The following is a 27,934-nucleotide window of genomic DNA, read 5'->3' on the forward strand; positions in this document are numbered from 1 at the left end:
AGCAAACAAACACACAAACAAGAAAAACAGATTACATGAAAATAGTCAGGCATGGTCCATCCCTTTCAGACACATGCACTTCGCAGTGCTATGGGTCTTTTTTAAAGCCTCTGGTTGAGTTTGTGCTGTCCATTGCACTCGCACTATAATGTGGCAGCTAGTGGTGTGAACACATGAGTGGCAACACATCCTAACACCTTAAGAGAGGTCGAGAGGAGGAAATCTGTTATAAGGACATGTCCTCAGACAGCCATCACACTTGATCTTGACAGTGTGGTGCACAATAGTATATATAACATGACAGAGGTCCATTCCATTATGGGACATGCAGATAACTTTAGGGGTGCTGTAAGATGTCATACTTCAATAATCCTAAACTAAAATCAACTTAGATTAGTACTTAGGAGAGTAGAATGCCAGGTAGTTGTGACATATAGTGCAATATGTATTAAGTAAAATTTAATTAAACTAAAACTTCCATTATTGTAATGCATTTCTCAAACCCAAAGTTGCTTTACTTTGTTACAAGTTACTTTACTTGTGCTTATATAGACAAAACAACAACAACAATAATGTTGTCATGATTATTATCATGATCATTTTTATTGATGACAACTCTCATTTTGAATTGGAAATGTCCTGGTGCTTTACATTAAAATGTGTTAAGTGATACATTTATATAACACAGAAGAGAAAACACATAACAATACACTTCAAAATGTTCCAGCAGGAGTAAACAAAATAGAAAAAAAGACAGCAATAAAAATAATGAAAACTATGCACAGATCATTGTGGGGGGTGCAGTGTTGGGGGTGTTGGGTGTATTGGGCATGTTGGGGGTGTTAGACATCTTGGGGGTGGGACAGGAGGTGATGAATTCTCACTGCTTTTATACCTATTAATATTTTAATGCACTTGATACGTTTAGGATCCCACACACAGTTCTCCTCCATTCCACAGTTGGGTGGAACCAATGCAGTGTCATATCCTTTCCTGTGCCAGCTCTTCTGGAGGGGATGACCCTAACGGTCAATCTTTTTCACTTTAACCACACGCACTCTAACCTTCAGAATAGCTTGTTCTTCACCAGGTGGGAGATGATGTGGGTAAGCAGAAGCCTTCTGTAAACTCTAGCTCAAATAGAGACCAGGTCCCAGCATGCCACTGGAGGAGGGAATAATGCCATCACACGTGATCTTGAGAGCATTTGTGAGAGTAGTGCCATGGTACAGGGTGAACTTCCAGCCTTTCCTCTTGAACCTCTTGCCTTTCCTTTCATTAATGTTCAAGTTTGGTTTATTTGTCACATACATAGTCATACACAGTATAACTTGCATCACTTCTCTATTTGCCTTTCTTGCAGATTGGTCAAGACAAGGGCAAAGGTCACATTTCTTTCCCCCTTTTTTAAGCATTAAGCACATTTCACATTTCCCCCCTTTGATAATATCACACATTATCACTACCTAACATGATTTCACATGATTTCTCATTAATTTCCCATGCAACGTCCTGTTCTACACTAACCTAGGGCCCCAAATTTTCCCATTCAAGGCCTCTCAGTTTTGTGATTGACACATGAGGATTTGAGAGTGCACGGCAAAACGCTCCTTTTGGTGAGTAGGCGGGCCTTTGGCTAGTATCACTGAGGCTGCGCACTTCCCCTTTCCCCAATACACATAATCGAGGCAAATTACCTCTCCTGAGAGCTCTTTGCCAAACCATTCCTTTTCATATTCATGATCAGGCCCTACGGACACATATGTGGTACAGTGCAGGTTTTCCAATTTCATTACTTCTACCCCTTTTTGTTCACGTCGTTTGAGGATATGTGACACCTGCACATAGTCAGTTCTGGTGGTTTCCTGCACAATCATCCACTGGTATGAGTACAGTGGTTCAATTTTATCAGAGTACATCTGTTGCGCTGTAGACTCAATTACCTTTAGGCCCTCTGGTTTGGACTCAATTACGATGCATAGCTTGTGCATCAAATCTTATCCTAACAGATTTACTGGACACACTGTGGACATTAAGAATGCATGGGTGAAATTTCGACCCCCTTCACTTTGCAAGGGAGAGGGTGTGAGTAATGCTCTAGGGTAGTGTGTCCAGTGGCCCCTACCATAGTCAATGTTTTCCCAGATAACGGGACATCTAATTCCCTAGCTGGAATTACAGATTTTGCAGTGCCTGAATCCACCAGGAATGACATACGTATACCCTGCACTGTTAGGGACAGTTGTGGCAAGCAGGAGTAAGGAGGTGCGGTAAACTTCGGATATGAGGAAGAGTGTGTGTGCTGGGAGGGTGTGGTGTGCATGATGTGTGTTGACGGTGCAGCTGTTTCAGCATTTTGTTTCTTACATTTGTTGTTACCCATCACTGCATCAATAATAAAATCAAAATTAAAGAAATCAATAAAATGTGTTATTAACCCGTTAGTGTTACACAATAATAATATTATTCTCTCACTCTTTTTTTCTACACAATCAGAGGCATCAAACAATCAATTTAATATCAATATTGGAAAGTTGTTTACCACTAACTCAGTTGGCTTCTGTCATCCGCACAACACTGACCCTGTTGTCCTCCATACTAAAACAAACTTTCCCGAGTGGTCCTCATCCGCGGCTCGTTGGAGTCGGCTCTTTACCACTCTTGTCCGTCAACTAGAGGGGACTCTGGTGCCACTGTTTTCTTTCAGTCCACATTTTGGAGTCTACGCTTTTGCCCCAGTGTCATCACACTGCACTGGGTCCCAGACCCTCGAGGTCCCAGACCTCCCTACAACAGCCCCCAGATCCACCTTACCCTCAGTTCACTCTACGATTGACTGCAGCAGTCTGGATCCTGTCTCTGGAACTCCTTTCTCCCTTCAACTACGAGGTTTAGGAGATGAGGATATTCATCTTTTCCTCATGGACGTCTCCCTCTCAGTTGCGGGGTACAGAGCTGTGCAATCCTGCCGACTATGCCAAATTGTGGAGGAAAAATCAATTGGACTCGTGCCAGATGTGCAGATGAGCGAGCTTTATTGGTTCTGTCTCTTATGCACTGAGGGAGAGAAGCCTCAAACTTCTCTCTCACATGAATTCATATACCCCCACCATTCTCCGTTGTTCTCTCATGCGCTAATCTTGTGACTCCAGGTGCCAGGCATCTCAACCATCCTTGAACATTCTTTCCTGCTAAGTTGTTACTCCCTGCTGCTGTACACCATAACCGGGCGGGTGAACTAGGTTACCTACCGCATAGACAGTCTTCCATGTGTCTGTCCTGAAGCCTGTGGTGGAAGGTCCCCTCTCAGAGGAAAAGAGTCCTTCAGGGGCCCCGCCTCCACCGCTGGAGGTTGGGGTTGAGCCAGCCTACCGGGTGAGGGCCTTGCTCGATTCCCGGAGAAGGAGATCGGGATTGCAATACCTTGAGGACCCAAGGAGCGTTGCTGGATACCGGCCTCCCAAGTGTTGGACCCCAACCTCATTGCCTCCTTCCACAGGGAGCACCTGCAGAAGCCTGCTCCTCGTCGGCCAGGCCAGCCGTGCTCCAGGAGGCTGGTGGAGTCTTCGGGGGGAGTTCTGTCACGGTTGGCCGGTCTTCCAGCAGGAGGGACATGACCCCTCCTGCTCAGGATCACAGTAAACACCTGCCCCGCTCCCAAACACCTATTTACTAATCCCTCTCACCTGTTCCTTGTTTCTCTCCTTTGCTATATCAACCCACAGGTCACCGAGGACAGTGCTGCACATTAGTGGACTACGACTTGAAGGAACAAGACCGAAGATCTAAGCCAAGTCCGTTCACCTTTTGTTTTCGTTCTGTCGTTACTTACAAATATCTTTAGCTATGGATAATAAAGAGCACCTTCTTGCAGCCATGCCGCTTGCTCCTTCTGTGCCGTCGATGTCACAGATATTTGAAGTAAGAGTTTTTTTGAGACAGGAAGGCCTGTCCCTGTCAACCCTACATTACATTATCAGCAGAGCATTATGAAGTTATTATTTGGTCGCTTGAATGTCATTGTTCCACAATCTTTTCATTCTATGAGATCCACAAATAAATTCGTCAGTTTATCTACATTAAAGTTTCATTTTAAGTAACATCAAGACTCTGATACTTACCTGCAAAACAAATATATAAATGAAATATGACGTTCTTCTACTTTCACTTTTATTGAGACAGTTCTGCACTTTGTATAGTGCATAAGTAGAATGTAGTTTGGTATGCTGTGGGAATAAATAGTGCCATGAGAGAGTTTGGAAGTTTTTAAACATTCCAACTGATGACATGTATATGCAGTTGGTAAGATTGATAATTTGAATGAAAATTACCAGGCCCCTCCCTCTTAGCTGTGCTCCAGCTCCACCTCCAAAGCCCTTCTCCACAGAAGAGAACATTGTAAAATGTCAACATTGCTGGACAACAGCAAGCAGAAATAAATCTTTTATACAAAAGCAATCTACAGCAATATATATTCAGTAAAATAATTAGCACACACTTATTTCAGTGCTTAGATGTTTGTTAGGTAAAGAAACTGTCATGAATAGTTCTAAAGCAGTAAACCACTTATGAGAACATTTAGCTGTTAGATCATAGACACACATAAACATCAAACCATTACGACTGCCTTCAAAAACAGATTTTCATCAACATCCAAATAAAACAACACTAACCAGTAACTTAAGAATTGGAAACAAGCTTATTTTAGCCAGACTGCAGAATCAAAGATAAATGAGAAATGCACTATGGAGTGTTACTATAGCCATTACTATTTTAGCTTTGTGGGTGAATTATTCTTTTTTTCAAAAATCAAATCAAAAACTAAATCAAGCATGTCAAGTAGAAATCTAGCCAAATCGGCATCAGTTTTAATTTTTTCAGGTTCTGTAGCTCCTAAAATCTCTGAAAAGCTGATCCAATGTTTATACTTGTTTTTCCTGGACTCAATCTAATTCTTTTTTTCAGCTTGCTTTTCTTCCTTTGCCAACTTCTGTTTATTGTCTTTGTTATGTAAGCTGTTTTAGGCAAAGGAGGGATGGGCAGTTTTTCATTGGTGGTGGTTCTTTATCTGCCTTTGCTTTTGCAGAGTTCCTGATTGTGTTTGACTGCATGAAGGATACGTGTGCACTAGCAGCCAGACACTCTACCTGTAGCTCCTCCTCAGACACTCCTCCAGTCGTGGTGGATTCTTGCAAATGGTGTTGGGAGGACTAGGTGGAATGTTTTATCAAAAACCTGATCATTCAACAGTCTCAATCTAATGAATTAAAGTTGAGAGTCATAACAGACAGATGTGATGTTTACTACACTAGAACTCAAAAATATCAAAATTCTTTTCAAAACAACTTTTTGCTGTCAGGGTAGTGTTCAGAGTTCATGTAAAAGTAGATTCTCTATACAGGTCATATAAGCCAAAGTCAATATATTTTGGCTATTCAGAGGTGGCAGAAGAACACAATTCCTTTACTCAAATCAAAGAACAAATACTCCGGTAAAAAGTAAAAAGTTGAAGCATAGCTTTTTAAAAATCAAGTACAAATATGGAAGTACACACTCTTATATGTACTTAAAGTAAAAAAGTAAAAGTACTTTATATGCCCTCTGAGGGCAAGAAAAAAAATCAACAGACAAGGCAGTGACTAAACTGATGCCCAGAACATGACAAAAAAATCAACAACGAGCCTGGTTTTAAAATGTAGTGTGTACTGATTTGTCTTATGAAATGCATGTCTTACAAAATGCAAGTCAAAGGTATGATGTGCAAAAATACTCAAGTGAAGTAAAGATATTTAAAATTACTAAAGTGCAGTAAAAAATTAAATATTGCTCTGGACAAATTAAGCAACAACCACAAAAATGTTGAGCATATTGGGGGTGTTGGGGGTGTTAAGGGGTTTGGGGCTGTTGGGTGTGTTGAGCTTGTTGGGGGTCTTGGGCATGTTGGGGGTGGGACAGGAGGTGATAAATCCTTCAAGCTTCCATCCCGATTCAATATTTCTATGACCTCGATCCGTTTAGAATCCCACACACAGTGCTCCTCCAGCCCACTAGCTACCATTCCACAGTTGGGTGGAACCCATGCAGTGTCATATCCTTTCCTGTGCCATCTCTTTTGGAGGTGATGACCCTGACGGTCAATCTTTTTCACTTTATGCACGTGCACTCTAACCTTCAAAATAGCTTGTTCTTCACGAGGTGGGAGATGATGTGCGTAAGCAGAAGCCTTCTGTAAACTCCAGCTCAAATAGACACCAGGTCCCAGCATGCCATTGGAGGAGGGAAGAAAGCCACCACGCGTGATCTTGAGAGCATTTGTCAGAGTAGTGCCATGGTACATAAAGAATATTAGGTCTTTCCTGTGATCTGAGCTTTTATTAACGCCACGTTTCTTTAAGCCCATTACGCTGTAACTAGTTGTGCTAATGTAGTGCTGTCAAGCTTGAGCCTTATCCTTTTAAAAAATGTATAATGCTAGTGTAACGAATCTGCTGGCCCTAGTGCCTAAGGGCATGGAGCAGGACGCACAGACTCCCTCGATATAGTGAGACATTTATTGACATCACACACGAATAACTGTGGCACTCACACACAACATTAACGTCAGACATCACGTATACATTTAACTAAACACGGACTACACACAAGTATTTACATACAACTGCAGACTCACAATGACCAACACAGTACACACACTATCAGAGATTTAAATAGACAAAAGACACAAGACATTAAACCCCGTACAGGTGCTTCATTTACAAAGGGCGTGGTTACAAACAAGGTGAAACCCCCTGCACGCGGTGGACCGTACCACGTGACTGGGGGGGGGGAGGGGTGCGTCCCATGACAGCTAGGATTAGAAATCAACATTTCCTAAATATTGCAAATGTTACAACGCAGAAAAGAATTGAAAGAAGAAAAAATCTAAATGTATATTTGCACACAGACTATTTGAATTCAGGGTTTTATTTTTGTTGTGGCAGGACGATCTGTTCCTGCCAACCCTACATTCTATTATCAGCAGCACATTACAAAACGATTATTTGGTTTCTTGAATGTCATGGTTCCACAATATATTTTCAGCTCCCCCTCCCCCTCCCTCTCCACACTCCACCTCTTCCTCCAAAGCCCCTACCCACAGAGGAGGCTGTTGTGCACATTGTAAATATGTAAATGGTACAAGAAATATACAGATAATATAATATCTATTTGGTACAAGAATTAGCACACACTTATTTTGGTGCTTAAATGTTTGTTAGATAAAGGAACTGTCATGAATAGTGCAGTAAACCACTTATGGGAACATTTAGCTGTGAGAGCACAGACACACCTGAAACAAACCACTCACACTTTCACTTTGATTATTCAGCATATATTATACAGTATACTGCATTACTGTATGCTCCATTTTAATGTGGGCATATCCTCCACCCTGCCTCAGTCTATTGCTATCACTGTTGGATACCGTGGGACCGTTCTGGAAGCCCAGACATATACTCACAATGAATTTGGATTAGTACAATTTTTTTTTGATGTTGTAAATGCTTCAGCAGGAGTAACAAAATGTGATGTCTGTCATTACACATTTGTTTGCTTGTTCAAAGTGGTAGTTTGAGACAAACAGTTATACATATTTGATTTAGTTTGATAAGATACTTTTCATTTGATATCAACAATTTCTGATAGCAATTCCTTCTTTTTTTTCCTTTTTGCTTTCTGACAACAGTTATAATTTATGACAACAAATTTAGAATTTTAAAAATAACTTTCTTTCTAAAGTAATGCAAAATTATTTACATTCTGAGTACTTTTAAATGAAATGATTAGTTTACTTTTATAAATTTTAGGAAAAGTACTTGTACATTTCTGAGTGTATGTTCAGTCAGAAGCAACAGTACTTCTATGGGAATAGGGTTTCCCATCTCTAATTGTTAGCAGGTGAATTATAGCCTATGGTTTTTCAACTCACATAAAAAAATCAATAACTTCCCATCACGCTTGGATCATGTTCCATTCATTAGATGTGCACTAGCTAATAATGGCATGTTGGAAATACTTAGACATAGAAAGCTGACAGAAGAGTAGCAGAATAGTGTATGTAAGTGTAGGTGTGGGTGCCGGTGTAGGTATAGGTCTGGCTGTGTTGTGGGTAGGATGTAAGTGTGTAGGTGTGTGGGGTGTGGATGTGGGTTTAGATGTAGGTGTGTGTGGGTGTGTGTAGGTGTGTGTATCTAGGTGTGGAGGAGAGTGTATGTGTGTGTGGGTGTAGGTGTGTGCATAGATTTGGAAGTGGGTGGAGGTGTATGTAGGTGTAGGTATGGCTGTGGGTGTAGTTGTGTGTGTGCGTCTGTGTGGAAGTGGAAGTGGGTATATGGGTGAGTGTGGGTGTGGGTGTAGGTGGGGTGGATGTCAGTGTGGGTGTAGGTGTGAGTGTGGTTGTCTGTGTTGGTACAGGTATGAGTGCCAATTTGCCACTGTTGGGCCCCTGTACAAGGCCCTTAACCTTCAGTTGCTCAAGTTGTACTCAGCCATGATTGTTACTTTGGATAAAATTGTCAGCTAAATGTATGTGTGTATGCACACAATGTATTTAAAACAATATAAATCTTTAAACAGACTAATGTCTGGAACACATACTTTCCCAGGCAACATTTGACAAGGCTACTTACCAATCGGGTTAGATTGATTAATATGTTGCCATAAAATGTTGATCAGATGTTTACAATATAGACAGACAAAATTTTATGTGCAGTGAATGCAGTTATTTTTGTCATGTTACTCATGTCTCATTACACATAGTTAAGACAGAGGCTACTGCTAATGGGAAAGTTCACTGAAATTCTACATCTTACGTTTTGTTTAGAAATACAAAGTACAATGATGTTAATATAAGTTATTTTATGGCATATGAAAGGCATTCAGTTCTTATCTGTGGGAGTGCATTGAGTCTTTCCAGCTACTGGAACTGCATTGGCACTTACACTGTTCCCAGTGGTGGAAACATGGTTTTGCACAGAGTTTTTTGCTTCAAGCTTTTAAAGCATAAACTTTATCTAAAGCTTTTCACAGATCGACATTTGCTGTATGATTATAGAATGCTGAGCAAATGCCAACTCTCATGAACACACTTCATTCCAGACATCCCCAGAATAGCTTGACAGCCTTCCTGTTTCTCTCACATACTTCCCTTCTCATAAATTAACCATGTTCTAAGCCTCAAATAGTCATGATTAATGAGCCCAGGGAATAGGGAGGAGTGGAGGCAGCTGTGTACATGTGGATGTTGTGTTGTGGGAGAGAATAAGAGTGAGAGTGAGTGAGTGACTGAAGTGAGAGAGATTAGATTAATGGTATTATATTAATGGTTCATTAAGAGCAGTAGGTATCAACATTTTCCTCCTGCTCCTCATAGAATCCATCACCATTCAATTAGCAACCAAATCTCTCACTATTTTATTTTTCCACAATAGTTAACACAGTCTGGGTGATGTTTTTACCAGCTATACTTTTAATTTTGAAATTTTTTGGGGAAGTACCTGTTTGTGACATGATAGCAGTGATCATCACTGATATTGCACAGCATGTAGTGAAGCAGGAGAACACAACTTGTACCTGCATGTCTTTCACATTAAAACATGTAGATAAAAAGAAGTCAGATAAATACAAATTAGTTTAGTCTTTAATGATTGAGCTTAAAAAAAGCTTTTGTGATTTGTATGTTGATAATCTGCTCTTGCTCTTTTTTAACAGGATAAAATGAAAAAGCAACATGGCACAAAGAAGCCTCAGCACTGTGATATACAGGGGAATGTGCAATTGTGTGATACTTTGGAAAAAATAAGATCACATATTAATATGTAGAGTATATGTGCAGAAATGCCTTGGGACTCAACATTAGACAGACTAATCATTTTAGACTATAAACATGTTTTAGAATATTTTCATATTTCAAACCATAAGTGTGTCCAACCCTTAAACCCCACCCTAGATTACATATCCTAACCATTAAACCGAACCCACAGAACTGTTTCAAACACACCTTCTGCTATTCCTGCTACGTCTGGCTTGAGGAATCTGTGAGTCTAGCCAAGATCTTGTCAAAACCTTCAGTGTGGACTGTGGTAAGCAATACCTCAAGGGCTCCTCTTCATGTGAAATGTACCATACAAGTGCATGTTGCCTTACATGCTCATGAAACACAGTCATTTCAAGTCTTCATAATGTTGCACAGCAGGACAACAGTATAACGTACCTGCTCAGAAATTGCAAATGAAAAGTAGTTGTACTGTTAAATCTTGCAGAAAAACTTGGAGTTCTTGAGACATTCAAAGATGCCACTCCAACTTTATCTTGGATTCATACAGTATGTACAGCATTCAAACTAATTTTAGAACAGTAATCACATTCAAATCAAGACATATTCTAACATTTCTAGACAAATTACATCCAGCTAATTAAGTCTTGGAAACTCCCACAACCCTCTGTTCCCTCCCACAGGTGGTCTGAAGTGGTATCTGATCATTGAGGTTCTGAAGAAAGTTGCCCATTTCCAGTGATCTATGAACTGATTTGAACTGGTTTCTCAAATGATCACACATATTAGGATGCCAATTAACTATAAAAGGGTGACCTTTACATAGTCTGTGCCTTAGTCTGGGGTTCACCATGGTCTTCCTCTCCAAGTCTGCAATTAATTAAACTTGGGATTCTTTATACTTTATAAACTTTATAAGCCAAAGCTCATGGCAGTTGTATCACCCATGATATAGAGACACTGTTACACTGAGAGAGGTTATTTTTAAATGTTCCTGTCAATGGCATGAGATTGCTAGTCATAATACCCCATGATGATTGTTACTCTTGAACCCCATGATGAGTCATCCCACATGCAGTGTGACTTAACATGGATGAGAAACCATACATGCTTTTTTTGTGCAAACAGTCCCTGGGCCCATTTAATTTTCCACTGTGTACTTAGAGAGGTCTCTAAATGCACATTCTAAATTGTGCAGTCATGGACATTAATTTGTTTTGGATGTGTGCTGACATTTTCCACATTCAATATGTTGCAAGTTCAAGAAGCACACTGCCCCCTTTTGGGCATAGAATAATTTAGAGTTTTAAAAACAAAGCACAGAGGTTTCTGCACTGAACAGTAGGACTGTGTAGAACATTCATTTTAAAAAAGCCAATGGCAATCAACCATAATAACTAATAATAATAAATTACCTACTTTTATTTTTTAGAAGGATGAGTCCTTTTAATTTTCACCTCTCTGGCAGTGCAGTTTGGTGGGATATTTTGGCTATGCCTGAATCTAGATTTTATATTTTCTTTTCAACTAAATAGTTTTTGCTATAGAGTGGATTTATGAGCAAAATGTTTATGGAATTCTGCCCTTTTAATTTTGCATGTTTAGTTACAGACACAGCAGCAGGTATCAACAACTTGGCCCATAATTGGTTCACTTCATATCTGGAAAATAGTAAACCCTTTATATCCATTGACTCCACTGAAATCATCTATTGCTGTTCTACATGGTGTCCCCCAAGGGTCTGTATTGGTCCCCTTCATTTTAATCATTTATTTGCTTCCACTGGGATATGAGGTATTATATTGATTTCAATGGTTATGCAGATGATACCCAGCATATATTCACATTGTCAACCACTACTTCTCTAACTTCTACTGTTATATAATATTTATAAAAAATAAAAAATGGATCAGCACTTCCTGATGCTGAAGTGTAATAAAGCTGAAGTCCTGTTGATTGTTTCTAAATCTAATATATCATTTTATGACATTTCTCTCTTTTGCAGTACACAAGTTAAGAGTGTTGGTGTCATCTTAGATAGTACTGTGTCAGTGGAATTCACTCATACCTGTTATTTTCATCACAGAAATATTTCCAGTCTTTGCACATTTCTTTCAAAAACTAGCGCAGACACATTGGTACATGCATTGGTAACACCGTGCCTTCATTACTGTAATGTTCTATTGGCTGGATTTTCTGTAAAATGTCTGTAAATGAATAAAATTCAACACATTACCCCTGTTCTTCACAACCTTTACTGGCTTGCTATAACAAAGAATTGATTTCAAGATATAAGTCCTAACATTTAAAGTACTTCATGGTTTAGATCCTTTATACCTCACTCGTGTTCTTCAAGATTATTCTCCACAAAGAATTCTCCTCCTCATCTACACTCCTCTGCACTCCTCACTTATGTCTCTCATCGGTAAGAGCATGGCCTTTTGCTAATTATGCAACATTATGAAACTCTTCTCATCTAGACCTTTGCCTCTTCTCTTCTCTGCAAATATTCAACAAAAAAATTAAATTTACAATTTAATTTAGCCCCTTCCCCTGACATACAATTATTGGTATCTTTGTAGATTATGTATATTTTGCTCTATTTAACTGTATGCACTCTGTCCCTGTATGCACTCTGTACTGTGTACTGTGTCTTGAAAAGCACATTCCAAAAATGTATTATTAATATTAATATTAATATTAATAGTAATAACAACAACAATAATAATTTGTCTGACACAATGTAGTCCTTCTGACTCAGATTTAGCCTGTCCTGACTCAGATCCTATATCTATAGCTGTCAATATACAGCTCCTAGAATCTGAAAACGTGACATCACATTTCATGAGGTCAAAGCCAAAGCACACAGTAACTTAATCTCTGAAAACCAACAACAAACAAGGCCACATAATCCTCTAGATTCTCTCTGGCCAACTCTGGCTGGAGCCAGCATTTACTACTTACTGGAATGTCTGATATTTCAAATGTTTTTTGCCCTAAAAAGTCAAGAGCTCAAAGTACAAAAGGTTTTAATTTTCCTAATTTATAAGACTAGATTAAACTCTTAACACATTCAAAATATCTAAAAAAAAAAAACAAAAAAAAAAAACCAAAGTCCAATTTTACTTCTTTCTCCAGTCTTTGTTTTGGTCTCAGCAGTTCATGTGACCAAAATAAAATTATCAAGGGAGAATTTTTTTTATTTCAGTTTGCAAAGACGGCTGTTATAAATCACAACAGGAATATATATTGAAAGGAGAAGTTACTGTACAATGTAGGGTTGTAGTAGTATACAACATTACAATCACCATTCAGTTTTTATTTAGATATTTAAATTTAGATCTAGGCCAAATACTTTCTTCATTAAGGTTTGGTATTTTAGCACTGACTCTTAAGTTCCTGGAGAGAGCCACTAGTAAGATAATTAAGTGGGAGGACATTCGTGGCAGTGTTCTTAGGAAACATTTTGAGCAAACCCACTCCCTTGGATGAGAGTTTGCTCAGAAATGGCAGAAGGCAATTGTAAGTGCATCTTCATGTACAGTGAGGTGAAGGCTTTTGGAGGATGGCTTGGTGTCAAGAAGGGCAGCAAAGAAGCCAGAAGCCAGAAGCCAGGGCAGCAAAGAAGAAAAACATCAACAACAGACTGACATTCTGCATGGGTCATATAGGGTTTGGACTACAGAGGACTGGGGTAAAGTTATTTTCTGTGATGAAGCCCTCTTCAGACTGTTTGGGACATCTGAACAAATTATTGTCCAGAGAAGAAAAGGTGAGTGCTACCATGAGTTCTGCGTCATGCCAACAGTGAGGCATCTTGAGACCATTCTTGCTGAGGCAGCAAACTTTGTGAAAACTTTTGGTCACGACTGTAGTATGATCAGGAATTATTGGGTGCGACACCCCCCAATCAAACTATTCTTATGATTAGAGTAGATGTATGTACTGGTTCTAAAATCATTGGTTGTGAATGATTTCATTGCATCTACATACATCTGTAGAATGGAAGAGGAGGCATTAAACATTCATGCTGATGGTTCACACCCAGTACAGTACCGTTTTAAACTGCCCCTTTCTGGTAAAATGTTACATAGCATTTTAGAACATCTCAGTTCTGTATCAGCACTTACCCTTCTTCTGCTGTTAGACAGTATTTTAACATTTTTATGAATTTTATGGATGATTATTTATTAATGATTGTGTTTTAATGCATCTTAAGAATTTCTTTAAAATTCTGATGCATGTTAGATGTGCGTATGTTTGTTGTTTGTGTACTGAAACAAATTCTTCTCTCTCAAGCACTGACTGATATAAAGTATTGAAACTGAAAGTGAGACAGAAGCTGTTTCGTACAGGCCTACACCACCACACAAAGACAAACACAGCCTATGAACAGATATGGAGAATATACCTCACTGACCTTATATTGCTAACCGTTCAAGTAGACTGGCACTCGGAGTGTGACCAAATACTAGGCAGGTTTGTCACATGACAGCATCCAATGGGAGTTCAGTTCCGTGTTCACTCGCTGCAAGAACTGAATGAAGTTGACAGGCAATATTGTCCATAAACTGTTGGCTACATTTAAACCTTTAGGTCGTGATAAATAACGTCTTTCCGTGGATTATATTGTAGTGAGGCTACAGCACGAATACATATTCACCATCATGTTTACACGGGTGAGGTCCGCTGTTTCCAATATCATTGGCGGCATCATGGCTTCTAGTTCAAATGAGGAAAATTATAGCGGCCCAGATTTACCGCTGAGATTCCCTTACTCGAGACCGGACTTCCTTGGAATGTCTCCAGATGAGGTAGAGTGCTCTGCCGATCACATCGCGCGACCTATTCTTATTGTCAAGGAGACGAACCGATTGCCGTGGTCCACCGGTTACGCAGAGTAAGTCTGTTTCATATACTCTACGCTTATACATCCGACAGGTTCTCTAGCAACGAAAAATGTGGAATTATTGCTGTTGAATGTGCGATTACTACTGCTGAATATGCATATTAGGAGCGGGGATTTGGCCGATAACATAATTAAAATATCGCAAAATCCTGGCTTGTTCATTCGCATTTCATTTTAAATGACCCCTCGACATCGTCAGTACAAGTATCCGCTTATCTGCGGCATTCGTGTTTACTATGCACGACTAAACGCTTAATGATATTGAAAAAAGAATCTTTATTATTTAAAATAATGACCTAGATCGTTTTTACCGTAAACATGTGGGTGTGTTGTTAGTGAGAGAAAATCTGGCCAGGTGCGCATTACTGTCCTGTGTCACCTTATCCAGGTTGTCGCTGCACCAGTACGCCATGAAACAGTTTCCTGGGTGGAGACATTAGAGCCAGCATCAGTACAGGAGTCACTAGTGTCTGTGCTCGTGTGGGTTGGCTATTGGCTACTCTGAAAAGCTCTTTTCTCCGCCAACAAATCCCTCTTGGGATGAGAGCAGACTGTATACTACAATACCAGCTGCAATCCTTGGCAAAGTGATTCTGCTCTAATAGGCCAATTAGAAGGTGATCAATAAAAATGATTGATTGACTTGACTGTCAATGTTAGCTTCCATCAAATAAGTTCACACTACAATACCAGCTTCAAACCATGGCAAGGTGATGCTGCCCTAAAAGAGGCATTTGTATATAATCAATAGATTGACACTAGATTGGCACATCATCCTAATGTTTCCACATAAATTCAAAGTTTTGCATTCATTGTCTTTTTAGCAGTTGCAGTTCCTTTAAAAAAAAAAGTAGAAGTTGCTGTTGCTTTACTGAGTAACCAGAATGCATGTTCTCTAGCAGAATGTGAAGTTTATGTAGTTTTTTTAGACTAATATAGGATTGTTTTGCAAATAAATGTGTGTATACCCCCATCCCACACATATGGAAACAAGCAGTAGGCCTTCTTTTTCATTGACATTTGCAAATATCTGCAACTTCCCTGCCAAAGATCACTGTTTATCTGTGTCAGTAACTCTCTCAGTCATGCAGCTGAAAGGGTCCACTACAGGGATCAAATGTGCATTATAGCTCTGCCAATTACACTTAATAAAGGCAAACAAATAAACAAGCAAACAAAAAATTCCATCATTGATGTTTGTAATGTAATGTCCTATATCTGGTCCCAGCTTCCTCTCCGGAGCCCAGGAAAAGTTTGCATCCCATCAGCCTTTTAATCTGACCTGATAATAATGGAATCAAAGTGAAATAGTAGTGTGAAGATAGCAACAGCCTCTGAGCAACTTTTTTGTCTCCAAGGGTCCTATATCCTAATCTAATGTTGAAGATGGATGATTGCCAAGTCTTGCTGAAGTAGGTAGGTTACTGTACGATGTGTAGTTCAGCAGTGGCTAATGAGCAGGAATCGCCCCATTTTCAGTTCCTGTGCAACTAAGATATACAAGTCATTTTAAGGATGTTTGCATGTGTGTACCAAATGTTACAGGAAAACAATTTGTACGATCTTTCTCTCAGATTCCATTTTTATTCCACAAATATGTCTTGGTAGTTATGCTGTAAGATACCATGCCTGTTTATCATCACAGTTAGATGATTCCTCTAAAAAACCTAAATTACTTGATCACTTTTATCCTTTTCATTCTCAGTAACAGATGAGGATATGCAAATGTTGCACGCTTCTGGAAAGAAACCAGGAGCTGCATGACAGTCTAACTTTGTGTTTGCTGTTCATTGACACAATTTATTTAACCCATCCAGCACTCATGATCTGAATCAGGTATAGCTGTGCGCAGTGGCCCTTTGGAATTCTATGCATACATTTCAATAGATCAGGTACTATAAGGCTAGAATTTATCTTTAGCTTGTGCAACAGAACCAGTGAATTATGCAAGAAATCTGTTACACATGTATCATATTGAATTGGCATGTTCAAATAGACCACTGAAGTCGCGTGACATCCAAGTAAGCAATATGCTCATATTAGGAACTTTGGGTGTAAAAAATATTTCACTATGAAAACAATGTGTGACATTTTCAAAAATCACCCCTCTCACACCCTGTGATAAATAAAATTGTCTAAATTCTGCTATGTTTTGAATTGCGTGATCATTAAATATTTGAAATATGAATGTTGCTACATCTAAACCTCTGCATATTTAAAAAGATGTCAGTAAGTTTTTTGAGGGCTAGAGCAATCATATCCCTCTGTGGTTTAGCCTCTTAAAAGGGTGAAAATCATTTTAAGTCTGGACAGGTTGAGCATGATTTTAAATGCAGGTCAGCTTGTCGGACACAACAGAACAAATTATGAGCAAAAGTAAAAGATCCATTGTGTGTCATTGAGTATCATATGAAGAAATGTAGCTAATTAACCCATTGCCAACATTACCTACAAAACAGCTCTGGCTAACTTATGGCAACTTATGACAAATAACGTATGACCAATAACTGACTGCAAGCTAAATGGAAGCTGGCTTTTGAAAATCCTAATTGGAAAGAAAATAACTACAAATAAAAAAATCTACAAAAACAGGAGAGTCTCATAACATCAGTTCAGTATGCAGTAGTCGTAGCTTAATTGGATTTCATTTTTTTGACTCTTTAACAACATCATAATTCAAGGAATCTAATGATATTTAGAAGAAAAATGTGCATGGGACAAAATGTATAGAATTTAGAACACTGCTTACCACAGTGCATGACAGAGGAGATTGTCAAAAACACCTTTCATTTGTCTCATTCTCATTAAAAAAAACCCTTTATGTTGGCACTGATGACACACATTGCATGGTCTACAAGCGCTTTCTGCATCATGCTCCTGCAGGGTAATTAATGCTGGTAAGAGTGCTCTGAATGAAGACCAGGCATGCTGTGAGGTGGTGGAGCTGAGGAGACGGCCTGCCGACCCTTCCAGCCCAAGCTACGTTCCCCCCACCAGGAGGCGATCTTCTCTACCCAGCAGAGATGCTCTGGAAGCCAGGGAGAGAACTCTCCCAACTGTGGAGAGCTCTGTGAGTGCCTTAGCCAATGTGGCCCCTTCACGTTACACCTTATCTCATTCATTATGCACCATTATATATGAAATGAAACACTCTAGAGAAGCTTAGCATTGACATTTCATCTCTTCCCTGCTACGTTAAAAGCATTTGGATGGGTTCATGTAAGGCTTTACCTCATTTATTTATGGATGAGGGGAAGTAGCACGAAGAGTACAGGCGGAAAAGGTTGAATTGTACGTTAATTTTCCTTTATTAAAGGAAAATTGTTAGAGTAGCCTAAACCTGAAACCTTTATTATATTTACAGTATAATAAAGAACATTTAAAATACACACATGGCTTTCATTAATATAGTAAAGAAGGCTGTAGAGAGTTTTTTTTCTAGATCTGAAGTTTGATGAGATGATGAACGGAGAACTAAGGTAAAGGATTAGCAATCTATTGCCTATGTTTGTATTCAGGTATGTACTCATGGTTGTATTATTGTGTTGGTTTACATTTGCATTACTGTGTGTCTCAACAGGAACAGGAGGAGCTGTACTTTCACTACTGGGCTTTGTTTGATGGACATGCCGGTTCAGGCGCCGCCGTATTTGCCTCTAAGCTTCTTCATCTCCACATTGAAGAGCAGCTCCAGGGTGTGCTAGAGATCCTCCAGAAGCCCTCTCTTCAGCCTCCCACTTGCCTGGGAGAAGAGAACAGCCACCACTTGCACCCCTCCGGAGGGTCCTCTCAGCGTGCGCTGTCCAGGGTAGCATCATTGCGAGGTGCGGCAGGGGCCCCAGGCTCTCCCAACACTGTGGCACCACGCTTCTTCATGGAGAAGAAGGTGAAGCAGGAGAGTCTGGTGATTGGGGCAATCGAGAACGCATTCAAAGAGATGGTGAGTTGTAGCATAAGGACAACGGCGTTTAAAATTGGATCACAAAGCACACATGGTAGCCATAAAGGTTTTTAAAATAAACTCTTTGTGTTTTACCAGAATCTAAAACCAGTAAGAAGTATAAAACATAAGACAATTACAGGCTATAATAATAACAATAATATTATTATTATTAATAATAATAATAATAATAATAATAATAATAATAATAATAATAATAATAATTTATTATTATTATAAAAGCAACTTTGTTGGTAAATAATGATTAAATAAATTAGCATGTGGAAACCTTTTCCTTTAATGAAATCTATTGGTTACTTATCACCACTAGATGGCAGGCAGTTTAAAGTATCTGAAGGACTGGTCTCATCTTGACACTTTGGTACATGAAAAGATAGTGGCAAAAAAGTGCAAAAAGTTCAGTTTCTAATGCTTCTTTATTGGTATTTTTTACTTCTTTGGGAATGTGTACCTTCAGGACAAGCACATTGGCAGAGAGAGGAATGTCTATGATATCTCAGGAGGCTGTACAGCTTTAGTGGTGGTCTGTTTGTTGGGAACACTTTATGTGGCCAATGCAGGTGACAGCAGGTAAGATCCTTTCTGACATTATGTAAATTCTTTGTTGCTGTTAGGAATTCCAAGTTGTACCTAAGTACTTTTACTGAGAGAGAATGACAATCAGTGTTTATTCGGAAAGTTGTTTTTTTTATGCTCTTTTACTGATCTGGAACCATTTTAGCTTCGTTTCATCTAATGGCATGGGCTTGAGCTGATGTGCTCCTACAATGCAGTAGTATGAGGATAGAGTTAGCTTAGAGTATCAAGGCTGTATCTGAAATGTATAACTTCCACTTTTGCTATTGTGACAGAAACCACCTTTAAGCACATAAACTTAAAGCACATGTACTCCATGACAATAGAGACTTGCACAAACGCAACCTGCCTTTGAATTATACCCAAAACAGCCGTTTGTGCTATTTCTCTCAGGGCCATCATCTTGCACGGTGGAGAGATCATCTCCATGTCAAGTGCCTTCACTCCAGAGTCCGAGAGACAGAGACTTCAGTGTTTGGTGAGGACAAGGGCACAGAATCTGTTCTTATAAGGCAGTTGCATGCATGATTTTATGTTCAGTGCAAAGAAAAGAAAGAAATTTCACTTTTATCTGACAAAGAAAACAAAGATAACTTGTTTTTCTGCTTCAAGTTATTGAATTTTGAAATGACTACATTTTTCATTTTAACTTCCATTTTTTAATTGAAAATAGAATGAGCAAAAAGAAGGGGACCTAGCATTATATATTTATATATATATATATATATATATATATATATATATATATATATATATATATATATATATATATATATATATATATATATATATATATATATATATATATACACACATACATACACACACACACACACACACACACGTTTGTGGCCACAGTCATAGAGAATAGACACTTTTTTATAAACTGACACATCTCCTCTGTGGCCACAAAAGTAGGCTACATAGTAGGCTACTTTTAAAACAGCCTAAACTGAACCAGAATCAAGTAAATAATTTTGATTTTATAGGTGCATATATTCATTATAATTGCACAAAAAAAAATGCTACTAGACCTGTCATCTTTTGTTAATTTTGTTAAAAACAAACAACATGTAAACCTACACCACCATTCGATTTTAGACACCTATGCTGTTTTTGTATTGTTCACTATTTTCTAATGTTTTTACAGTACTTCCTGAGCAAAAGCCACAATGAACAGTTTACTTATGCGGTCAGGAAGAAGTGATGAAATATCCATTTTTTTAGTTCTGATTTCCTTAATTCTTTAGTTCCAATTTCTGTGAATGTTTCCAAAGCTCTCAGTGCAAACCTCACAAGCTTGTGACAACCTATCCAAATTGATCAGATCTTAAAATTATTGCTAGGACACACAGCAAAGAATCTGAGTCCTAATTCCTACAAGCATTAGTGGTAAATGTTTTGAATGTTGACTGTTGGAAAGTCCGTTTAAAATGATATTCACTCTGCTTACTTAAAATATCTTTGGTATAGTGTTTTACAAAAACTAATTTGCCTAGTTAAAACTTCCTTCATAGAGATTCAGGCCCTTATACTGTCCTGCTTTTCTCCAAGGCTTTTACAGAGCCTCACTTGTTAGGGAATGAATTCACACACTTGGAGTTCCCCAGAATGGTTTACAAGAAGGAGGTAGGGAAGAGGATACTGTACAGGGACTACAGCATGAAGGGCTGGTAAGTGGTCATGATACACCTCCCTGCTTATTTTATACCTGTGTATTATGTTATTGAATGTATTGAATTTATTTTGCTTCTCTGGCTACAAGTTTAATTTAGTAAACATTTCATATATTGCAAAGAACATAATACCATAGCAAATTTAATAGAATTTAAGAGGTGTGCGAATTCTGTCAAATAAAAACATTTTTAAATGTCATTTTTCTTTTTATTGTCTTAACTTTTTTTATTAGCTTTGATTCTAAATATTAAATATAAATCCATATAGAATATTAATTTTTTCCTTCCCAAAATTCACAACACATCAAATGGATAGACAATTACCAATAGTTTTCATAGCATGTCTAACTGCAAGCTTACATTTACTTGGGTAAATTCTGCAATGTATTACTATTTTTATTTGGCAGGCCACCAAGTTTAATCTGAGAAAATCCTGGGAAGGGTACAAAATCAGTTCATCTTGCAGAGTTCGGTGTAACTGAATTCATAAGTGAAAGTAATATGAAGCAATGTTTACAGCAAATCTGTTCTCTAAACTAAATTGATGAACAATATGCTCTGTAGCTGCTGTGAGCTAAGGCCTTCTGTAGTTCACCTGGTAAAGCAGGCAGATCCAGATGGTTACAGCACCAAGATCACAGGTCCAATTCCCAGGGAGCACACATTGTCATACTGATATATATGTAAATCACTGTGGATAAGTGAACAATGTCTGGGAATGTTTTTAAACCCACCTCTAATTCCGAATAGGTTGTGCAAGAGTGAATGTTCTAAAGCTATACTATTTTTAAAGTTGTTATTTGTTAACAGTGAAATCTAAGAAACATATATAGACCAATAATATGGATAGGTGTTGAGTGCATATGGTGTGAATTGCTTTCAAGAATAAATGAACTGGGATAATATCTTTCATTCAAAATGCTCCAAGAAAATTACATACAAAAAGTTTGGCTTTAAGAAGATGAATTTGATTTACAGTAAATGTTTTCTATGTTCAGTGCAAGAGTATGAAATAGAATAATTGTCATTTATTTATTATACTTCGGTATGTTATAGAACTTGTTTTGTATGAATGTGTGCAGGAGTGTGTGCATGTGCACGCTCTCCTGTGTGTGATGTACTGTGCCTCTGGGATGTAACTGAGCTCACCGACTCTTGAAGAATGTCTGCAGTCATGCTTTCTGCTAATTTTTCATTCTCTCACACCAGGGACATGTGATGGAGGGATTAAGTGTGCAGATAGTTGGACATGTGAACTGTGTGTGTGTGTGTGTGTGTGTGTGTGTGTGTGTGTGTGTGTGTGTGTGTGTGTGTGTGTGTGTGTGTGTGTGTGTGTGTGTGTGTGTGTGTGTGTGTGTGTGTGTGTGTATGTATATTCATTCCTTCCACAATACACCAGAGCGTACCTCTGTCCCGGTCTGCTAAAAATGAATATTTCCAAGAGCATTCAGAGGCATTTGAATCAGAGATTTATCTATTTGGTCTGAAATTACATTTTCAAGAGGCCACAGGAGCTGCCAGATTTCAGTTGTAATGTCTAATCTTATGTTTGAATAATTTATTCATAGCAATAATCAACTCAGAAATTGTATTGCTCTGTAAGAGGCCTGTGATCCCAACAGCAGTTCAGAACTATTCATAAAAAAACTGGGAAGAAGGAATGAGGAATGCATGTTGACTCCAACCACATTAAAATGAAACGGAGTCAATAAAATTCACTACAGGATATGCAGGACCATCAGTGAGTGCAAGTGTGACATATTTTTGTTAGAATTCCTAAGTAAATCAGTAATACAGCCTCAATTCTAAAAGAAATTATAAAAACATTTGTTTTATGTTATTTTAGATTTATTGCAATTATAAAATGGTAAATAAACCTATCCATAGAAGTTAAGAATTTAAGCGTTAGGTGTAGGAAGTTTAGCCTTAAGCACCAAATGCTAATCTCTAACATGTGATATGAATCCCAGACCACCGCAAGACTGGATAAGATTGTATTGAGCAATTTTGTCATTCCCTCTTGGACTATTTATTTATTTATTTATTTATTGGCAGGGGGTGCGTTGATCACATGTAAAACAAAACTTAATCAAGTTCATTCTTTTGTGTGTAGGGCATATAAAACCGTGCAGGAGGATGACCTAAAGTTCCCTCTGGTTTTTGGAGAGGGGAAAAAGGTAGGTGGAACGCTCACTGCTGACAGAATTATTAATCTGTCATTTCTAGTGAGACACAGCTGAAGGCTCTGATAACACACAGGGCATTCCTCAGCTGCTGCAGCTAACTGGGACTCTCTGTAGACTCCAGCGGCTGTGTGCTGAGAATAGCTACTGACAAGAAGAAACCACAGTTGATAAGATTATCTGGATTACTAGAAACACATCAACCAGATTTACATCTTGCCACGAATAACACCTACAAGAATCATGAGGTTTGAAAGGGCTTGTTGAATCTAATGGCTGAGGTCTATTCTAATTTCTATTTGAGACCAGCCAAACAATACCATTAGTGTTCATTATTAGTAATATTAGTGTCAGATATAGTGTCAGAAAGTGATAAGTACTATAAGATGAATATGTACTGTTCTGTTGGAGCTCGTGTAAACCCACTTTAGGATGGAATTCAGTGATCTCTGTCTCTCTCTCTCTCTCTCTCTCTCTCTCTCTCTCTCATATATATATATATATATATATATATATATATATATATATACACACACACATATACGTATGTGTGTGTATGTATATACGTGTGTGTGTGTGTGTGTGTGTGTGTATGTATGTATGTATGTATGTGTATATATATATATATATATATATATATATATATATATATATATATATATATAATATATATATATATATATATATAATGTATGTGTGTGTGTGTGTGTGTGTGTGTGTGTGTGTGTGTGTGTGTGTGTGTGTGTGTGTGTGTGTATATATATACACACACACACACACACACACACACACACACACACATATTGGTGAGAATGGCAGCTATGAAATGTGCTACTACTCATACTTACTTGAAGCTAGTATTGTACTGCTGTGCCTATAGTTTTGTGCCAATTTATAGATGACACATTCAGTTAAACAGAAAAAGAGACTTTACAATTTGTCCTCACAAAGTAACTTTACTTATTTAAAATGAGACTGAGAGTGAGAAAAATCAGTAGGAAACCATTGATAGTGGAATGTGAGAGGAATTCTAAGCCTGTTGAGAAAAGAATGCTTTTCTTCTGTGCCTTGAAAAGTTTTTTATTATTTACTGTGATCAATGACCAGTTTTACAGCATGTGTTATAATGGATAAGGCAGGAATTAAGACTAGAAGAAGCTGGTTGTAGATCAGTGCAAAATTAGAACTTCCAAGTGCACCATAGACATTAAGCATCTACTCTCCATATATATTGCTTGCCTCTGTCTCTGGTGCCTCTGTTGTCTTCCTTTCCTCATTTCTTATTTAGGCTGCAGTGATCTCTCTTCTCTCTCTATTGGAAACCATAATTAACTGAAAATCCGAAACCACGTTACTGAGAATGAGATTTTAGATTACGTACAAGTATGAGTGCTGTAAGGAGAGTAATGAGTGGACAAGGGGGCTTTAAAACACATGCTCTTTGAAGGAACAAGAAAGACCTGACAGCTATTTAAGCAATTTTGAATGTTATTTTGGGTTGAATTGTGAATGACAAGCGATACTCTTGGGTTTCAGGCCCGGGTGATGGCCACCATTGGCGTTACCAGAGGGTTTGGTGATCATGATCTAAAGGTTCATGGAACAGACATCTCCATCAAACCTTTTCTCTCCTCCTGTCCAGAGGTAAGATGATTCTTTTGTCATATAACACATACACTATGTGGCCACCAAGGATAAAGTCAGAATCAGGTTTAGTGTTATGTAAATTTATGGTCCACTTTGCTCTTGCACAACCAGATGTAGAGAGTATGAGCTAGCACACCAGTTTTGCTAGATTTTGGTACTATTTTCTTGTTAACATTTCAATCATTTTGCGTGGAAAGGCCTTGGCAGCTTCTTGTTAACATCATTTTGAGTGGAAAGGCCTTGACAGACTCTTCTAGCATGTTCTCTTTCAAGCAGCACTCTACCTGAACTCTACATGCCTCTTCTTTGGGCACTAATGGAATGCCAGCCTCTCTGTGGTCTTGTCTGCACTGCCTGTGAAATCTTCTGAAGCTCCCTTGATCTTTAATTCACAACTGAGTTCAGCCACAGTTCAGCCACACGAAGGCAAGCAAGACTAGAAGCTTCTGAAAGTTTCTAATGTTAGTGCATCTCACATTGCTTATTCTGGGTAGCTTCTTGACTTGTGAAATGTACAATGTGCTCACTGGCTACTTTATTAGAAATACCACATTATTAGAAACACCACATAATGAACAGAACAGCAAGGGTTCTCAGGAATTGCGATCAGTGAGTGTAGGCATAAGTTGGGTATCTAGTATGTACAGTGGGACAAGACATTTGTTTACTTACTGTTGAGCAAACCCAAGATCTTTGTTAATTCAACTTTGATCTTTATTGTTGTCAGTTATCTTGCAGAATGACAATAAAATAAAAACGTATTCCTCTAGCAAATCCTTTAGGCTGAGATTGTAGCAACCAGTGTGTGAAATGCATACGGGTTTGCAGATGTGAGGTAAAAATATGTTTTAAAGCCCCAGGTAACCTAAATCTGTTTTATTTTTAATTAAGATATTTGTGCACTTATGACCACACAATACATGTAATCTATATATGAAGTTTATCTTAATAATAATATTTCAATGTCTTATATAGGACTGGTTTATTTTCAGTGTAAAATGGCTAGTCCTAATGTTGATTCAAGCTTATGTAAGATTTATCCAACATAGGCTGCTCTGACATTAATCTAACTAAAGGAAAATTCAAAGGTGGTAAATGCTAGACTTGTTATTTAACATTGAAGTCCATGTAATTTTTCATTTCTGCAAAGCTATCCATTATTGTCTAAGCCTATAGTTTTGTTTTTATCCTGGGGAGAAAAAAACAAAAAAACAAAAAAAAAACAACCATCCACTGGGAATTTAAAGATCCTCCTAGATAGGTTTGCAAATGTATGGTGGTGCGATTGATTCTCCCTGCTTGTTCCATATTAATCTGCTCATCTTGAGTGGGCTGTCAGTCAAGAGTGCTCACTGGTATATAAGGACCACGCCCAGGCTGTTCTCAGCTAAGACTCATGAGGTAGTTTGGTTGGTTTTTAAGCAGTATTACTATATTTACATTCTAACTTTTTTTTTTACATAACATTTACTGAGAATTTTATAAGAGGAAGGTGACAATATTGTTAAACATTTTCAAAAAATATCCTATTTGTGGGTAATATTTTCAAAACCAATAGGTGATGGAGACTTGGTGCCTGTGTGTAACCCACCCTGTTATAACCCCAGCACAGTATTTGCTAATAAAAAGTATATGTATAAAGGATCTGCATTTTTGTTTCCAGGTGAAAGTGTACAACTTGGGGCAGTTTGAGCATGGAGCTGATGATGTCATGGTTTTGGCTACAGATGGCTTATGGGATGTTCTCTCCAACCTGGAAGTTGCTGAGGCAGTCACTAGTTTCCTTGGAAACTGTGACCCTGACGACCATCACAGGCAAGTTATGTGGGAAAGAGTGCTAGATGAAATGGCAAAATCAAATAACCAGTTTGTCCTGACATGCTGTTCAATGCTTGCTGGAGGTGTTTGAGTAGTTTAAAAGCATTGCCCTTAGAGCAGTGTTTACAAGTGTTGATGAGAATAAATAAATGAATCAGTTACCACATGTCTAGACTCTCAAACCACTTCACAAGAATTATCTTGGCCATAACATATTGTGTACAACAAGCTTGGAAAGAAGACCACTTGGTAAGAAGACTGCTTTAGTAAAACACCAACCAGTCAGGGCATTTGCCTGGTTATGAAAGGTTAAACAAGCAAATGAGAGTATTACACTGCTGAGTTTGCCCTCCCTGGATGGTTAAAATGAAAGAAAGTAATTAAAAGCAATCTGGAAATGGTGCCTAAGCACACCCCTCTACTGGTTGCTTTATCAGCAACTCTCTTTCTCTGGTTGTTTAGGTATACCATGGCAGCCCAGGACCTGGTAATGAAAGCTCGAGGGGTACTGAATGACCGAGGCTGGAGGATAGCAAATGACAGGCTGGGCTCTGGAGATGACATATCTGTTTACATAATTCCCTTGATGTTTGGAAACAAACAGCAACAGCCAAGGTGACCAGTGGAGAGAGAGAAGCACTGGACAATGAATGGGAGGGCTAATTAAGTCTTCACCATGGCCTTTGCTGGCCCTATAGTGTTTAACAATTTTAAAGATATAAAGAAATCACAAGAGCTATATTACGACTCCTGAATGCTGAGTGGAGTTCATGGTAGATTCAGTGCTGTAATTTTAACTTTGACAACCTGGAGGACTCAATGTCAGTATTCAACAATACTAGTTACTGCTCTTGATTTCCAGTTGATATTGTTCAAAAAGTACTGTTAACAGCCTGGCTGTGCTGAAGTCTTCCTCTTGCCTTCTGGTTATCCTCTTAACACAGATGATTTTGTCTCTTTTCTCTTGTCCATTCTATGAATGGAAATGACAGTGAATTTAGAGTTAGCATACATGAATTAATGTAAATACATTTAGAGTTGCATTTGAAAAACATCAGCTCTCTTTCCATGGTGTTCTTTCTTTCCTGCATAGCCTCATGCGAGGATCGATTTTTTTCAGTCCCCCCCCCACCCCCACACACAGCCTGAGGAGCACCTCTGGATTCATCATGTTGTAGGAACTGTGGTCTCAAATAAAGGAAAACTCACTAGCTAAAAACCACAATTTATCGGTTACCGATGTAAATGTCCTACACTAAATCTGAAAATCAGTACAGTTATATAAAAATAAATCAACTGGTCTTTTTGTGATTTATTTATTTTTATTCTTTTCATGTTGTGGTTTTTTTTCCA

At 38.4% G+C, this 27,934-nt stretch overlaps 1 protein-coding gene and 1 pseudogene across 1 annotated transcript; one reads left to right on the forward strand and one right to left on the reverse strand.

The window, feature by feature from the left end:
* Positions 1-842: 842 nt before the first annotated feature.
* LOC118240978 (uncharacterized) lies at positions 843-6,400 on the reverse strand (annotated as a pseudogene).
* Positions 6,401-14,321: 7,921 nt separating this feature from the next.
* On the forward strand, positions 14,322-27,887 carry ppm1h (protein phosphatase, Mg2+/Mn2+ dependent, 1H). The gene is made up of 10 exons (XM_027020085.3): positions 14,322-14,711; positions 17,604-17,790; positions 18,301-18,660; positions 19,139-19,251; positions 19,651-19,735; positions 20,812-20,930; positions 23,047-23,110; positions 24,653-24,760; positions 26,427-26,578; positions 27,044-27,887. The coding sequence occupies exons 1-10, from the start codon at positions 14,479-14,481 to the stop codon at positions 27,198-27,200; spliced, it is 1,578 nt and encodes a 525-aa protein (XP_026875886.2). The 5' UTR covers positions 14,322-14,478; the 3' UTR covers positions 27,201-27,887.
* The last annotated feature ends 47 nt before the right edge of the window (positions 27,888-27,934 follow it).

This window comes from Electrophorus electricus, chromosome 4 (assembly GCF_041902795.1).
Source record: "Electrophorus electricus isolate QZ-2024a chromosome 4, ASM4190279v1, whole genome shotgun sequence".
Classification (NCBI taxonomy): Eukaryota; Metazoa; Chordata; class Actinopteri; order Gymnotiformes; family Gymnotidae; genus Electrophorus; species Electrophorus electricus.

What these genes read in the sequence shown, in the direction of transcription:
- ppm1h (XM_027020085.3), top strand. Translation starts at nt 14,479, where the DNA reads ATGTTTACACGGGTGAGGTCCGCTGTTTCCAATATCATTGGCGGCATC. An exon ending in GACAGAGACTTCAGTGTTTG is followed by an intron (nt 19,736 to 20,811) that starts GTGAGGACAAGG and finishes CTTTTCTCCAAG; the next exon opens with GCTTTTACAGAGCCTCACTT. An exon ending in GACTACAGCATGAAGGGCTG is followed by an intron (nt 20,931 to 23,046) that starts GTAAGTGGTCAT and finishes TTTTGTGTGTAG; the next exon opens with GGCATATAAAACCGTGCAGG.